The sequence below is a fragment of the Palaemon carinicauda genome, chromosome 2 (genome assembly GCF_036898095.1).
Source record: "Palaemon carinicauda isolate YSFRI2023 chromosome 2, ASM3689809v2, whole genome shotgun sequence".
NCBI lineage: Eukaryota > Metazoa > Arthropoda > Malacostraca > Decapoda > Palaemonidae > Palaemon > Palaemon carinicauda.
Window position 1 is genome coordinate 122031795 of NC_090726.1, and position 18193 is coordinate 122049987.

An 18193-nucleotide genomic window follows, 5' to 3' on the forward strand; every position below is an offset into this window, starting at 1 on the left:
TTTTGATGCAGATCACACTCGGGCACAAAGTCCTTGTTTGTCGCTTTTGGTATTATTATTATTATTATTATTATTATTATTATTATTATTATTATTATTATTATTATAGTACGCGACCTTTCAAAGATGTCGGCTAAATGTTTAGATAGATGTGCACACAACACACAGATTCAACCCTCTACCACCCCTCCGAGTGGACCTTTCGGGGGTACCCCCTCTCACTAGGATATGACTACTTCCTCGCCACCTATTCGAGGAACGGGGAGAGACCTCGTAGTCACACGTCTGCCAATGCCGCTGAGCGTGACTAAAGAAATATATATATATGTATATATATATATATATAGAGAGAGAGAGAGAGAGAGAGAGAGAGAGAGAGAGAGAGTTGCTCTTTATTATATAGCGGAGATTTATTATTATTATTAATATTATTATTATTATTATTATTATTATTATTATGTTGTTTATAAACTCATTAGAAAGGTGACATATGTATTATGTACAGATAACGTTTATCTGATGCTGCATGATGCGGGCGGTAAGAGAGAGAGCTGTCACTGCTACTTTTTTTTTTCTCTTTCTTTGCTACAGTTCTGGTGTTGGGGTAACTTGCATACCGTCATTCGTCATCTTTTAAAGTATGACTGTCTCTTTAACGGTGTCATCTTGAATTCTGTAGTTAGTTTATTATCGATAGGCCACGTGATCTTTTTAAAATGATAAACTTAAACCAAAAAAATAAGTATGGGACGAATTTTGTCATATAATGGGTACTTCTTCTGTATGTCATTATTTGGCAAAATCTTCAAACCAGTCAAACCCTTTGGGTTTTTTGCCCGTCATGGTGGTCAAATATATTAGTAGAATATAGTCGTTGGAAGAGATATTTGCATGTCTCTCGTGTTTTTGGAATAAGTAGAACTCTCTCTCTCTCTCTCTCTCTCTCTCTCTCTCTCTCTCTCTCTCTCTCGTAAGTATGTTACATGCCCGGTTCTGTAGGCTACTGTCTTTGGAATATATCAGTTTAGCACTTGGTCCAATCTTACTTTGTGAATATTCTAATTTTCAATGTATCGCAATTTTTTTTACGTTATTATGATAGTGAAATCAGTTGTTGTCATGCTCATTATTATTATTATTATTATTAATCAGACCATTTATGCAGATCTTCGTGAAATAGATCTAGAAGATATCATGTTAGCTTGAAAATTTGGCCCAGTGATTATGGCGTAATTTTTTTTTCTGGATATCACGATGTCCAAACAAATGCCAAAAGTATTAAGAGCCAATTTCAGTGATCTCATATTATGGTAATTTTAAATATAATTTTAACATAATCTCTTTCCCAGTCAATTTACAGTCATGTGTCACCTTTAAACACTGGGGCATCCCCTCCTACGAAACGTGGGAATTCCGGTTTCCCACATTTTCAGTGGAACGGTAAACCAGGAAAGAACGCTCTTTGTGCCATTCAACGATGTCTGCATCTGCACCAAACTGAAAAGAATATCAAAGAATGTTCTGGAAAGAATTTGCGAAGTGGTAAAAAGTGGAAAGTGCCTCGGGTCGCTGAGGTTGAGTTTTACGGGATTTAACTGAAGATTTCGGTGTTCTGCATTAAGGAGCAAAGACCTTTGAGATAATCGAAATATTCTTTGGCATGGTGTTGATAATTGTTGTCGATAGTGACTGTTTTGCCATTAGCTTGTGGTTCAATATATTTGACATTCTTGATCTTTTAAAAGATTTTATTTTAGTGTAATTAGAATTTTGTAAGTCTTATTTACATTTCTTCGCCTTTTATTCTATTTTTCCTAATGTAACTGGGGTTCATCTTCATCCATTCTAGATATTAAAAGTGACGTTATGTTCCGACTGGTTTTGGAAATATTTCTATATGTTTTCCGTAGTTTTAGACTACTCTTGAATACATTGCAAAAATATATGTACCCCCATTTTAATCTCTAATTAATATAGATCTTAGTATATAGGTATGAATTGTAACCCTCTTAATTTTTTGCCTTGATTTGGATCATTAAGGGAAAATGAAATGAAAGTCAATCAGTGTGAAATGTATTTAAAATGACTTCTGATCATTCATGTAAAAATAGCCAGTACATTGAAATTGAAAGACGTTCTCTTATTTAATATTTTTTTTTCTTTTCCAGGTGTGAGTGGAGTTAGCCACACCTTGGGCCCGCTTGACGGATCCTTGTATGCCACTGTAACAAAGAAGCGTCCCAGTCAGCAGCAGCAACAGCAACAGCAGCAGCAACAGCAGCAGTTGCATCAGCAGCAGCACGCACCCTTGCCTCATTCCCCGGTCTCTCCAAACGCCCCTTCTGCCGCCCTCACGCCCTCCCCACACGGCCTTGTTAATGGTCGTTACGCTGCCTCTATAGATTCGGGCATAGCCTCCAGTAACTCCGCCGGCGCAGCACCTGTCTCTCCGCCCACGTCAGATACTTCACGAGCGTCTGGAGACTCCAGAGGGACGGCGGCGGCGGTGGCGGAAGGGCGGGTGGGCGGCGGAGTTGCGCCGCCCCTCGTGGATGCCCGCCAATTGGACGAATTACTCCAGGGGATGTTGCTCGATATCCAAAGTATCCCCGACTTGAGACCGTGTCAAACTCCAGCGCCGGACATCGATTCTATCCGTTGTCCAGACTTCAACATGGCGCCCAAGACGGAGTCACGGCCGAGCGTGACAGGACGGACGTCCCTGGAGATGATCACCACTACCACCACCATCCCACAGTATGTCCCTCCTCCTCCTCCCTTGAGTCCTGTCAATGGCTACAGTGGTTCTACCACCCACGATTCACTCCTTGACTCCTCTCTCAGTACAACGGCGGAGGACCTTCCTTACCACGCCCGCACCGACAGCAAACCCTTCAGCTACGGTGCCGTGACCTCATCTCCCCTCTTGAGCCGACACAGAACAACATCAGAGCCCGCCGAGGTCATCCATCCACCTGCCTCGCCTTCTATACATAGAAGGAACTCGAGGGAGACCTTGGGCCAGCACAGGGCGGGTCTGGAATCTCCGAGCCTGGTGAGGCGAATGTCTGGCAGCATTGGTGGAAGCCCCGAAGAGAGAGGCACCAGTGCCACCACGCGTAGATCGCCCTCGCCATCCCCGTCGCCAGAACCTGGAAGTCGTGGAGGGACGCTGCACAGGCAGAGGTCTCACACACTCACTTCACGAATCATGGCGGGAGAGGGCACGCCCACCTCCACTCTCACACGCTCAGAACACACGAGGTCGGCCTCCAGGCTGGACGATTCGCTCGATTTCTCATTCGATCCCCACAGGTAAGCAGACTACCAATAGATAATTATGATGTTCATGTTCTTCAAAGCGTAAGTACGTAGTTTGTGCCAATAGATAATTATGATGTTCATGTTCTTCAAAGCGTAAGTACGTAGTTTGTGCCCTTTTAGTTCAGAGTATATTCATGCGTAGTAAAAGAATATTAATGACAATAACAAATAAGATAAGAGAGAATGCGTTCAACTTCACCATGACCTTTATTGCTGCTTTCATTTCACTCCCATTCCTTCCTTGTTTTAATTCCTGTTATTACAGATCACATGCATTGTAATACATTCTCTCTCTCTCTCTCTCTCTCTCTCTCTCTCTCTCTCTCGTGTTTGTGTATGTGTCAGTTTTTTACTATGTGACCTTTAACAATGAAAATACAGATAACGAGATGATTGCCACTTTCTTGTCATTAAGAAGTCGCAATTAAGCATAATGGAAGCCTCTCTCGTTTGACCTTTCTCGTCTGCCCCTCCCTTTCCTTACTGGCTCGCTTGTTTGTTGCCAAAGTATATATATATATATATATATATATATAATATGCGTGTGTATGCGTGCGTGTGTGTGTGTTTAAATATTTGGAAGATTTCATTGAATTCGATTATGTAAATAAAAATTAATCTTGAACTTTAATATTTTCTTTCATATTGCACACCTGATAGATAATTCCATTAAGTTTTAAATTCAAGAAACACACTAAATTTGAGAAGAGTATCAACGCATGTTTTTATTTTCACATAAGCAGTTTCAAGCGAGCGCTAAGGTTCAATCATGTTTCATTCGCTTGAAGAATTAAAAGTTTTGTAGATCCACACATACACAGATGTATGTGTGGATGTACAGTATACTGTTCTTTTTAGGCTAAGATGAAGCGTTGTGATTGATAGCACCATAATGATTAGTTTTATTATAGAGTGATGGCATTGCGTGCAATGAGTTGATGACATTGGAGAGTTTCATTGGTCGCGGCACAGGATATAATTTCCCATTTGGGGCATTCTGTATTTGGCGTCTTTTTACTATGGGACGAATGTTCGGCAACTATTATCGTTGCATTGGAGAAAGTTACAAATCCTTGTACTGCTTTGGATAGGAAGTGAAACGAACAATTAGATTCAGAGATTCGCTTTTAGATTTTTATGGCTGGCAGTTTGTCGCTTCCTGTACTTGGTTCTCTCTCTCTCTCTCTCTCTCTCTCTCTCTCTCTCTCTCTCTCTCTCTCGTTTGGAAACTTATTGAAAGTTACTACAATATGCGTGCTCTGCTGCATAAATTCAATTTTTGTTAGTTATTCCTCTTTGCTTATCATCATTTTGTTTAATGAGTAATAAGGAAGTTGCCTATGGCTTTTGAAAGACTTGTCATCAGTAGATAAATGTAGTAACCAAACACATTTTTTTCGGATATCGTGTCTTGATATTTGTGATCTAAAAACAATTGCATTATATATGCCAAATTTCTATTTTTTCTTAAAAAGAAAATGTACTGGATTTGTTGAAAATTTACAAAGTTTTTTTTTCTAAGCTGTATGATAATGATAATTATTCTTATCAGTAGCAGTATAAGTTGTTGTTTTTAGAAAATAAATCCCATTTAGTAAGCGTTGACAAATATTTAGAATCATGTGCATTGAGTCATGAAACTTACCAAAAACACAAATATTCAATTGGCTGTCGATAATAGTCAATTTGAATTAGCATACGATACCTTTAACATGTTCCTACAAACTGTCAGTTTTATTGATAAATGAGAATCCTTGCGAATACTATGCTCTAGAATGATGGTTTTGTCACTCAAGATTTTTAACATAAGTTCAACAATCAAAGTATAAACATTATACTGTGACTTCAATTTATTTGCGAATACATTCAAAGTCAGTTATAATTCTTTTTTTAAAGTTAAACAGATTAGGTAGAGTTCTATAAGAAAATTAAAGAGAATTATTTGACGTGTTCCCTTTGCCCTTCTGGCCAAGTTTACGGTTATGGTAGCCTCTGAATAGTGGTGCTGCGAGTGCCCTAAACGAAACTACTTAAGCTTATTAATATTTATAATTGAGTCTCTCTCTCTCTCTCTCTCTCTCTCTCTCTCTCTCTCCCTCTCCTTTTCGGTACATCTTGATTTGACGGTTAAAAACTTGAAAGTAAGTTGATTAGGATGTTTAGTACGAATTCTTTCCATTGCCAATTGCTGAACAGAAACTAGAATTGGTGCTTCTTTATCAGTCGATTGAAAGCAGTTCAATTATGTCAGATATTCTAATAATTCTTCATCGACGTTTGGCGCGCCCCTTGTCTGTCTGCTGTCACTGCTTTATTGAGAAGCACGCACGCCTTTGGAAATAGATAGCAATGCTGATCACTTGACCATTGTTGTTTTGTTTAATCGAAATGGAGGTGCAGAGGTAAATAAGTTTTCAGCTTGAGCAGGGTAAATATGAAAAGAAACCAAAAGAAATGTCTGTTGTGTTTCAGTAGGTTTTATTTCCGATTTTATTGGCATTGTTTGTGATGGCGTTTTTCGTGCACGTACGTTTATGTGCAATCCAGAAGATCGCAAAGAAACCAGAAAGAAGTAGAATTCTACCCAGTTTTGGCTGTAGTTGTGTAAACAAATTTATTCTTGTTGAAGTAATTTATAAAATGGTCTCTTATCAAATAACTTCGTATTTGCTCTCGCCACAATGTGACGGCGATCATACATATTCCTCTTTCTAAGAAGATGCACATTTAAAAATATATTTATAATAAGAGTAAATAAGAGGCACCCAAAAGAATTTTGTCCAAGTATGACTGAAAGCTTTTTTAGCAATTATGTTCTTACAAAAAGAGTACAAGAGGTGTAACTTAAAGCATGGCTGTTGAAGTTAATCCTAATCAGACAAATGTGTAGAAGGGTTTAATTCTTGAAATATAGACGAAGGTAGACACTAGATCTAAACGAGAATCGAAGGTACAGTAGGACACAGGAATTCTTAGTACACCTTGCTTTGATGAAGTGCACCCAGGCACAACCTTATTGCGTGAGAGTTTTATGTTTAGCCCAGTCCACCACCTTTGACAGCTCTCCCTACACAACCTTTTTTGTTACTCGCCGTAAGGTAAGGGTGTGATGTGGTGCACTTCTGAGCAAGGTGTACCAGGGACTCATGTGTCCAACTGTACCTGTAAGGGTTATTGGTCGCCAACTTACGATTCGAACTAAAAATTCCTTCACGTATGGGAAATTAAAAATCGGGGTAGTGGTGCTCGTATGGAGTTTTGGAAATATTAGTCAGACGAAATTATTATTCTAATCTCCAGTATCATACAGGTACTTACTTATCTTGCCTGTCATACATCTCTTTCTCTTATTCTGTCGTGCCTAAAGTTAAATATCTTGACTGTTAATATAATGATCGAAGACCAATTCGGTTATTGTACATTGTAATTCGGTGTAATTATTCCGTTGAACTAGATGGCGTCTTTTTACCTCATGAGACCTGAGTATCTTGCTTTTTATTTCCCGTACCCAGAACTTGTGTTTGACCTAAATTGGGCTCTTCCGCGCTTCTCTCCCCGAACTCGGGCTGCCGTTCGTTTCTCTTCATTGGACCGACCGTTAGAATCGCTTGTTCTCCAGTCATTGCCTTCCCTTGGCTTAACTCTTCATTTCATGTCATGTTTACTCTCACCTGTGATTGCTATAGATCGAAGAAAATAACGATACTTACATCTTTCGATGCGTGTACCTTTCGATCGATGTTTGAATAGGATTTTTTTTATCGCTAAGGTTATCGCTCTCTTCCCGACGTTCCGTTTGCTTGGAACTTTGCACTGCAACTTTTGCTCTAAAATCTTTGTCAAAAACAGTTAACATTGATGACTTAATTAGTTATTTTGCCTTATTCAACATGTTGGGTAATTGCGTGTGTGTTTTTAAGAGAGAGAGAGAGAGAGAGAGAGAGAGAGAGAGAGAGAGAGAGAGAGAGAGAGAGAGAGAGATTGAGATTGATTGTCAAATGAACAGTTGAGGCACTGCGCTGGCAATATGCTAACTTATGACCTTTTCTCCATTATCGGAGGTGGCAATAATGATTGACCTTCCTAAGGGCTGGGTCATATAAATGACCTTTCCAAGGGCATGAGGACCGGGTTTTTGCCTACGCTCTTTGTCATCCTGCGGTCGGTTGTTTTGATGATCCAGTCGTTTTATTCTCTCTCTCTCTCTCTCTCTCTCTCTCTCTCTCTCTCTCTCTCTCTCTCTCTCTCTCTCTCTCTCCCAATCTAACTACGATTGGATATGCTTCGCCATTCACTCTCATACCGTAGTTTCAACCCTTGGAGTTACTCCTTCATTGCATTTTATTTATCAATAGTCAAACTGGTCATTTTCAGCATCTACAGTAAAGACATTTTGTATTAAATTCCTAATTATCGTCATATTCAGAATATTTTATAGAAATTTTCGAATATGCAGAAAGCTCTCTCTCTCTCTCTCTCTCTCTCTCTCTCTCTCTCTCTCTCTCTCTCTCTCTCTCTCTCTCTCTCTCTCTCTCTCAGAGGTCACAGGTAAAAAAATAAGATTTACTATGGATAAAAGGCGTGGGAAACATAGATGAGATTTCAGAGGACGCTTTATGAATAATGATCTAGCTTCTTAACGCAACACGAATGCCAGAAGGGGTGACAACAGCCAGGTGGTTGAATTCCATTCATTGTTTTGAATCTTCACGAAGGAGGAAGAAATCAACTCGGAATAAAGATTAGATTAAAAGGAACAATTTACTTATGCACACGATGGATGATGTATATTTGATAATTAACTGTGGTGTTGATTTTTTTTTCTTTTTGCAAAATGTTGTGGGAATAATGATGTTTGTCTTTCTTTGTTAATAAATTAGGTAGGAACTTTTCTTTTTCTATGAATACATTTAGAATGAGACATCTGAACGAGAAAATACTTCCAAGATAAGGAATTTTTTGAATACCAAATAAAGCTTATCTAAGTAGGTAATTCAATGGTGTTAAGGATGTGAGTCAAACCAACGTTGAAAGATATACACTCTCATTTTTTGCTCCAAGTTGTTATCATGGGAATAATACAATGTATAAGTCACGTCCAGGTCATCAATTTGTTTACGTTAATTTGCTATTTGTCTGTGTATTGTAGGAATGTACTGCATGTTTACATATAATCTTACTGTTCGAATATAAAATGTATATGTATGGTTAAAAAAATGTGTGCGTTGGAGAGTGTCTATGCATTGTTTATCATCAAATGCTATTCCAGGTAACTGAGTTTTATGTTTCTCCGAGGTAAATTCTTGGTTTTACAACTCCCTTCAAAACCTGACCGACTTTTTATCAGAAAAGCTTTCTTTTTAACTTAGTTTTTTATTTATTTTGATTTAAAAACGCTAATAGTCTGTCCCAATGGAAAGTAATATAAATGTATTCCGAATGAAGATTTATTGGCTGCTCATTGTTCCCCATTTGCTTTAAAAGAGGTCAACACTTGAAGCAGACTAGATACCAATCAGTTTCTTATTTAACGCATGCAAATTAAAACTCTTCTTCACGCTCAGTTACACGTGGAATTTGCGTATGAGAGAAACTTACTTCCTTACATTAAACGACTATAATACGTAGAAATGAGCAGATAGCTAGATCACTTCGTTAAGAGTAGGCAGTGTAATTTCAGCTCAGCCCTGATAGAATGAGGTGGCTGTCTTTTTCTGCCTTCTGTCTACAGCTGGTCGTCCTGTCCAATAGACGGAAGAGTGCAGAACACAAAGACCCAAGTGATTTGCCAAGAGCTCTCAGCTATAAGTTTAAGCCAAGACGAATGGAAGATAAACAAAGCTGCCTAGATAAGAGTGTTTTAATGCTTTATAATGCAACAGTAGATTTGACCAGAAATTGTACTTGTTTGTGGGATTTTCTTTTAATTATCTTGTTTATTTTTATTGCTTTGCTTCTATAAATAAGACAGTGACAATGCTGAATCGTCGAAGTGGATGGGTACTTCCTTGTCACTGATTCAAACGGTCTTTGTAAAGTTGCATTTTTCCGCTATTATCTCAGCCGTTGGCTGACATGATTTATTTTATTTTATATTACTGTTCATTCACTCAGTAATAGCTGTTTTATGGCAAACGCGCACAGTACGGAAAAAAATAGTAAACTGTAAATTGATTGATACGCGTATGGAAATATTTCATATCTGAAGACAAATATGAAAAATGCTGTCTTCAAATATGATTCGTCCTGTAGAATGTTTTTCCTTGTGTTCAGCAGCGTGTTAGAGCGAATAGCGTTAAGTAAGTGGATGTTGAAATACAACCACCTCTCATGTAGACATAGGAGGGGGCTGGGGATTCACTGGCTGGTATGTCAGTTTTTAGTTTGCATAGGTAAATTGTGGATGTTTGCGTATGTATGCATGTTTTGGTTTGTATCAGTTGTGATGTGTTTTCGATAATTTAAATGAAGAACTGGTAGAATGATTATGTAATATATATACAGTATATATATATATATATATATATATATATATATATATATATATATATATATATATATATATATACGACATATATATATGTATATATATATGTGTTTGTCTGTGTGTATGTGTAGACAACCAGACACTTTTTCTTTATTATACACAGATGTATGTATGTACATTTATACACAAACGCGCACATACACACACACACCCACACACTCACACACACACATATATATATATATATATATATGTATATATATACCGACATATATATATATATATATATATATATATATATATATATATATATATATATATATATCTACTGCGTATTAGTGGGCGTGCTCACACATAGAAGCATATACAGGAGCCTATATGGGAATATGATAGTATACTGCATTTCTTTAATAAATTATGAATTGAGGATTAGTCCTTCCATGCATTTGTATTAATGACTAATATCTAATTCTACGAATAAGTATTTGACTCTCAAGGTATTGAAGAAACAAACCAAAGTGGGCCAACGTACTGCGAAAACTAGTTGACATGTAGATAACCCGCTTTAATTCTCGTGTTGATTATTTTATTCATCTAGCAGGAGGTTGTAAATGAATATAAAAAATTTAGGGTCGAAATGTTTTTGTCCCCCTAAAGCAATTAACAAACTTTTGCCTTATTAATAAAGAGAAGGATATGGGTCACAGATATTTATAAAAGGTATTTTTAGGTCTGTGAAGTCAGCATTATTACGAGAGATATACATATCCATACTTGATTAATAAGTAATGTTAATGATATTTGATTTCAATTCTTAGGGAAAGTTTCCTTCATTATTGAATCTTTTGATCTTATGTAAAGGAATTTTGTTCAATGTAATGAAAATTTGACTTTATGTAGTCTCATTGTACCCGACTGATTCTCATACGCGAGGGATTTGAACCAGGGTCATTGGGTCTCTCTCTCTCTCTCTCTCTCTCTCTCTCTCTCTCTCTCTCTCTCTCTCTCTCTCTCTCTCTCTCTCTATCACACACACACACACACACACACACATTAAATCACTCTACCCAAGAGCAAATGGAGATGGACTAAAAATGTTTTGAGACATCCAAAATCCTTGTAACTGGAGATTAATCCCAAGGTTCCAGCTCGTCATTCCGTGCCCAGATCTTGAATATTACAAGCCAAATCTGATGTAAGATTTAGAATTCATACGGTGGTATTGTTTCAGTTATAAAATGAATATAGATATGCATGTTTTTATTTTTGTTAGAAGTATAATTTTTTCCAAATATCTTAGGATTCTGCCAAGTTAAGTGCTAGAAAGCCACAAGAAAAGAAAAGAAAAGAAAGTAGAGACAAGTGTGTGTCAGATTCGCGGATACAATGTAAATTGAAGTAAATAACATTTAATAAGTATTCGTTCCTTGGCAATAATTGGTCCTTGCTACGGGGTTTTTTTGGGGGAAGGGGGTGAGGAAATATTAATACACTAGTTTTTCAAAGGCTTATCAAATTTAATTTTGTATTGAAAAAATTCACTCTTATTCAACTTTTTTTGAAGTACATGATGATAGGCATCGACAATCATGTGAGACCAAAGACATATACATGATTTTCTTAGAAATATCGTGATTCCAAAGCGTTGAAATTCCATTGTTTCACAAGAATTGTGATTTTTTACTATCTTATTTTAAAGGCTTCTTTCCCAACTTTAATTTAGCTGTCGTGTAGTCTGACGATGCGTAGATACTGTAAAAAATATAAAGTATATGGATTTATTTTTATTTTTATTTCAATTTTTTTATTTTCTCAGAAGATGATGATAATAATAATAATAATAATAATAATAATAATAATAATAATAATAATAATAATAATAATAATAATAATAATAATAATAATAATGATGATGATGATGATGATGATGATGATAATAATATTATTAATAATAATATTAATGATGATGATGATGATGATGATAATATAAAAAAGTTCACAGTAAAAGCCCTGCAATGTAAGATACTTGAAAAAGTACTTCGTCTGAAGGGTAGCCCCCTAAATTGCGAAATGCGATGCCCACACTTTTATCTATGGTTCATTTGTGCAATTGATGGCAAATTTACTGAAACTCAAACTACTTTTTCTGAAATGGTAACGACTGTTAGTTAAACTAATTAGTTGGTGTAGACGGGGAGCACAACTAATTGGTTAGTAACTCTGTTAAGTACGGCATCGACTTCGTCTTCCTAGATATCTCTCCACTGTAGCAGCATTGCAGTTGATTCGTAGGGTAAAATATCTCTTTTATTTCTTATGATCTTCCATTTTCTTAATTTCTATCATTGAGAATTTACATATGATATTAACTAAGATACTTTTATTTCCAGTATCGATTAATCTGACGGGTTAGATGGTCACTATTCAGTTATCAAAATCTCAATTAAGTGGTTTGTCCACCTGATTCCTAATATATGAGCCACGTCCGCCAGTATAAACATTGCTAATTGATAGTCTTCGAAACGCGTCTTAAATTAATTTTCTGCCCAATGTCGTTTGCATTTATGAATTCTTCATCAACGCAAAGACCATATTTGGCCTGGTGCGACTCACTTGCTTTCAGCGACGTTGATTTATGGCCGATGGTCATCGGTTATGCGTCTCAGGGCGAAGCATTGCACACTTCCGATGGGGCTTGGTTGCGTCTTAGTATAGTTTGCATGTGTTGTGGTACATCCAGCGTTCTGGGGTTTAATGCTTCTCTTGATTTCCCAATATCTATGCCTTGCATTTTCTTGTTTACAGTGTCTGAATGTGATAAAATATCTCTCACACAATCTCTCTCAACCCCTCTCACTAAGGCTGAACACTTTAGAAGCCACTCCCTTCAACTGTAAAACGGGGTACAGAAAAATAGAAAGATCCATAGCTATACTGTGTATATATATATGTATATGTATATATATATATATATATATATATATATATATATATATATATATATATTTATATATATACATATATATGTATATATATGTATAAATATATAAATACACTATATATATATATATATATATATATGTATATATATATATATATTCATATATATATATATATATATATATATATATTCATATATATATATATATATATATATATATATATATATTTCAAATAAGCCATATATATTAATACATTAAAGTCTGGATTCTCTTAACCACCTCGGGATCAGAGCCCCAGGCGGAATCACCCAAAGACCGGCCGGGATTTGAACCCTGGTCCAGGATATCTGTATGCCACTGGTCACTGGCATACAGATATCCTGGACCAGGGTTCAAATCCCGGCCGGTCTGATATTATAGTCTTTGGGTGATTCCGCCTGGGGCTCTGATCTCGAGGTCGTTAAGAGAATCCAGACTTTAATGTAATAATATATATGGCTTATTTGAAATATGAAAAACACGTTTAAATGTGCAAAAAAAATTATCATATATATATATATATATATATATATATATATGTGTGTGTGTGTGTGTGTGTGTGTGTGTGTGTTTCTCATTGATAAGCAATTGTACTTCCTCAACAGTACTGACTATGACTTTGATTCACAAAAATAAACTTTAAATCAATCAATCACAAAAATAACCATTTTCGTTATGATAATTTAATGCTTTTCAAGAAAAGTCCTCCCAAAAAGTAGAAAGTTTTAGGGCGAATTAGTCATCTGTGGGAAATAAAAGCTCCCTCCTCCGACTCGACTAGTAACCCACCTGGCACTCCCCTGCGGTGCCAAGTCCAGGGACACCGAGAACGTGTCACAGGAATTTAGTTCTTTGTATTTTTGGCGTTGACCGGCCATGACGTCACGGGTGGCACTTTGTGTGGACGGATGAAACGCCGTAGAATCCACCAGAGGATGCAATGCACAATGACGCTGGTTGCTGGGCGATTTATTTGTACCAGCTGTGAAATTAAGACACGGCGTTTGTTTGTTCATCGTGTTGTTCACTTTGGGGATTTGTTCATTTCCTGAATAATTGACCTTGGAATGCAGGGCTTTCCAACCCTTCAGTGATTAGGATCAGTTTTAGTCTTGTTCTTTTCATTTTTTCGTGATATTTTATTTTATTGGATGTATCCGATTTCCTTCATAGACTTTATGAAGCAACGCTTATGTTAGTTCTTCTAGTGGTTCTTATTATTGAACAATGTCATGTTACCTTTTGTTCGTAGTACAATGCCTTAGTTTGACAGACAGCTGTATCTCAGGTTGAGTTATTTAACAACAGTATTTAGATATGCAAGGGGTCTATCATTCGTCTTACCGACCATGCCTTTGTATTAAAACTTGATACAGACGAAGTAGTTAGCGATTAAGGATATCTTGATTTATATCCGATATACAGTATTACATATTATGTTCTTGTTCATCTGTATTCTCTTTGAACCCTTTGCGACGTAGAAAGATGCTGTTAAATAAACACGTATGTCTCACCCTTTTGTTTAGAATTAAGGAATTTCTTTAGCATATGTTATCACAACTTTTGATATAATTTTGATATGAAATAGAAATATTGCTCTTATAATTGCGATGTATAGAATATAATCTAATTGTGCATTCATTAATGCCATAAACAAGAGTAAATGAACGAGAAAGTCAATTTAAAAAAAGTGAGTTTGGCAAGACCAACTCTCCAATGGTGTGCTTGAGTGGGCCATCTGGCCGCGCTCTTTAAGCGATGACTAATTGCCTCTTGGTGAGTGGTCGTGGCAATGCGTAAGGCACTTTTAATAGGGGAGGTCCGATAGGGTTATATTCGCCTCATTATTCATTCGTAGTTGGAGCGAGGAAAATGACACAATAAGTAACGACGTCATCGTTACGCAATGTAACGAACTCGCGTTTCCTCTGATCCCCAGATATCTGCCTCGGTTTGTTGTCGGTGCAAAAGTCTGATTCACGTCTGCACTGCAGAGATTAAATGCTTTGTTTCGGTCATTGATGGTCTACATATTCGCTCTTTTCTTCGGACATCCTTTTATATGTGTCTGAGCAACATAATCTATTGTTTTAGTAATTTAAGAATGTGTATTATTTGCGTCCCAGTGTCCATTATTTGCGTCCCAGTGTCCATTTATGTATATTTCGTACGTGTGATTATTATGTAAAATGTACATTATTAAATTACCTGTAAGCTGATAGGCACGGCTTAACAAATTGCGTAATCTGTGGCCTTAGCCCTCTCTCTGCAGGTTGAATAAGTAAAAGTACAAATATGACCACCCGTGCCCCCATCGAAGGAGTGATCACTTTATAAATACATACGCGCGCGCGCGCTCATATACTATATATATAAATGCATGTTTGCGCGTGTGTGTATGCGTATACCAGTGAAATTGACAACTTCATGACATTCATAGTCAAGGACCGAAGATTATATATATATATATATATATATATATATATATATATATATATATATATATATATATATATATATATATATATATATATAATCTCAACTTATTTGATAACTAGATTAGCATTAAAATTATTCTCAATGGCCAGTTCTGTGCTGAAAGAGCTTGCAAACCCCACTTCATTCTTATCACGATCATAATTATGTAATAAAAGCGGTAGGCAATAAAAAAAGACTGGTCCCTACTCTTAAGAAGGCAATACCCAAAGTCTAAAATGCTTAGGCAATACCCACAATTGTCGTAAAAGAGGAGGATTATACAAAAATGGTCTTTGAGAGAAAATGTCAAAGCGTCTTAGTAGCTGAAAATAAGACATTGAATAAAAAAAATCCTAGTCAGTGATGGTTTTTAGGCCTCTATTCACAGTATTAGTTCTCCTATTATAACTTGAAGTGCATCTTTTGGCAAAACGAGCACGTAAATGTCCAGACTAGAGTTGTTATGAAATATGATTTTGAAAAAAAGAAAAAGTGAATTCAACAACTGTCACGTGTGTGGAATGGTTGTCGTGTCAAATAAACAAGTGAACTTATAAAAAGTATTCTAAAATGAAAAATGTAAAGCTGAAATGAAAATGGATGATAAAAAAGAAAAAAGACAGGGACACTGCCAAAAGTATGAACGTGAGAAACATGCTGGAATACGAGAAGACACAAGCTCAGAAGAAGTTGAATTGAAATCGCCCTACTGTTTTGAATCAGGGAAGACTGTAACAGAAACGATTAGGAGAAGCTTGCTGGCTTCTAGATTGCCTAGCCCTTGCGGCCTAGCACGGACTCTTGCAATAATACACCCCGTAGGGAAAATTCGGTGAAGCTTGTGAATATTAAGAGTGTTGATACCACACTGGATCAGCACAATTGAGGAAATCGTCTAAGAATATGAAGAGTACAGAGCGTTGATGGAGATAAAAAAAAAGACCAATGGATAGGCTAAAAGTACTAGAACATATAGTAGAAATATAGAATACAAAAGTTGTAGAAAAAAGTAGATCACAGACCAAATATGTCAGTTTTGGACATTAAGGAAGAAGTTAGAGATGATGCTAGAGAAATGTGGAAAAAGGAAAAAAAACAAATCGGTATTGCAATGTTGTGGAATGAATAAAGGAAAGCACAGAGGAGAGAAAACGAAGGGCTACGGCTAGTTGTGAAGCATTGTTTAAAGAAAACATTTGTGTGATTGGAATTGAAGTAATAGAAATTATTAGGCTAGGAAAACCACAAATAGCAAACAGGCTTACTGGTTGTCAAATCGACCAAACCAAAGAAACAGACCGAGGTTAATTGTGGTCAAAAGGAAAAGTTAAAGGGAAAATGGGCTATAATTGGAAAAGGCAAGAACCTAATGGATTGTCCAGAAATAAATTAATATGAGAGAGAGAGAGAGAGAGAGAGAGAGAGAGAGAGAGAGAGAGGAGAACTAGAACAAATGAAGAAGATGGGTGGTGTATAAAGTAAAATTATATAGAATCGAAGGTTTTCGGCAGAACGAAGAAGGCACACGAAGGTTGTAAGGAAAGGTGCTTAACAAAACAAGAATGATTGATGAAACTGAAGAAGGTATTGAATAGTAAAAAGAATTTTTGCTTGATAGAAACACAACAAAAGATAGATTAAACAAACTTAAGTAAAGATGTTAATAGAATAGAAAATATAAGGGATATATATATATATATATATATATATATATATATATATATATGTATATATATATATATATATATGTATATATATAAATATATATATATATATATATATATATATATATATATATATATATATATATGTATATATAATGTATGCATATAGATATGATAAAAAGCGCTGAGTTTGATGGCACTTTATAGAAATAGTAATAGCTTATAAATAGAAAAAATTGAAACTAAAAGTAGAAAATGTATGTTGAATGTAGTGCGTATAGTTACACTTTCAGATTATTGTTAGTTACCTTTTAGCAGGTACTACTAAAAAGACAAAAATGTGAATAAAATAACAACAAAGCAGGAAAAACTTGATCAAGAAGAAGTATTCAAGATGTTAGCGGACTACAATGGACATGTAGAAATTTCTAGATACCAAAACTTAGATAGAAATGGGAAAATTATTATAGAATGAATGAAAGCTCTTGGGTTAATTTAACTATATGATTCTGCATTTGGAACAGATTACAAAAGAAACAGAATCTTAGCATCGTAGAGTGTGGATACAAGATAGAATAGAGTAGAAACACTAAAACCAACGAAAGATGGGAAGAAGTTAAATAGCTTAGAACAAACGAAAAGAGTTTGAAGAAACACACAGCAACCGTAGGGGAAATTGTAAGAAAAAAAAAACATTGAATGGCAGAATGGATCCAATAATTAAAGAAGCAGAATAAGACAAATTATTGAAAGTATATAAAAAGAGATTACTTGAGGAAGAAAAGAGCCTGGGATAACCCTGTTTGAATGATGAAATAAGAAGAGAAATAAAGAAAAGGAAGGGTATTGTTAAGAAAAACACCAGAGTATATATGGGACCAAAAAAGAGGGGAGTACAAAAATTAAAGAAGGAAATTGCTATATATGGAAAAAGGGTAACGTAAGAAAAAACATACATAACAAGTAATGGAAAAACATACGGTAGACCAATTATGAAACAGTGATAATATTCATGGACATGTAATAGATCTTTGCGGTGAACAAGGAAATAAGCTAAATAATGAGAAAGCAAAAAAAGAGTTGGTTAAGTACTGGAAAATCATATATGACAAACATAAAAATAAAATAGACATAGTTTGGAAGGAAAAAAAATAGAATATGAAAATTAAATGGCGGAACTGGATAATAGCATAGAGATAGATTATTATAATATTTCATAGATACTAAGAGAGCATTATGCTTTAGTAATGAAAACAAAA

The 18193-nt window shown here is 35.8% G+C and overlaps 1 protein-coding gene across 5 annotated transcripts in view; it reads left to right on the forward strand.

Moving 5' to 3' along the window:
• Positions 1 to 18193, forward strand: part of by (blistery) — a 493729-nt gene that overhangs the window by 413276 nt on the left and 62260 nt on the right. For all 5 annotated transcript variants that reach the window (XM_068357737.1, XM_068357719.1, XM_068357733.1 and 2 more), the window contains exon 9: positions 2169 to 3315. In XM_068357737.1, coding sequence (XP_068213838.1) covers positions 2169 to 3315 — 1147 coding nt within the window. The remainder of the gene's footprint in view (positions 1 to 2168; positions 3316 to 18193) is intronic.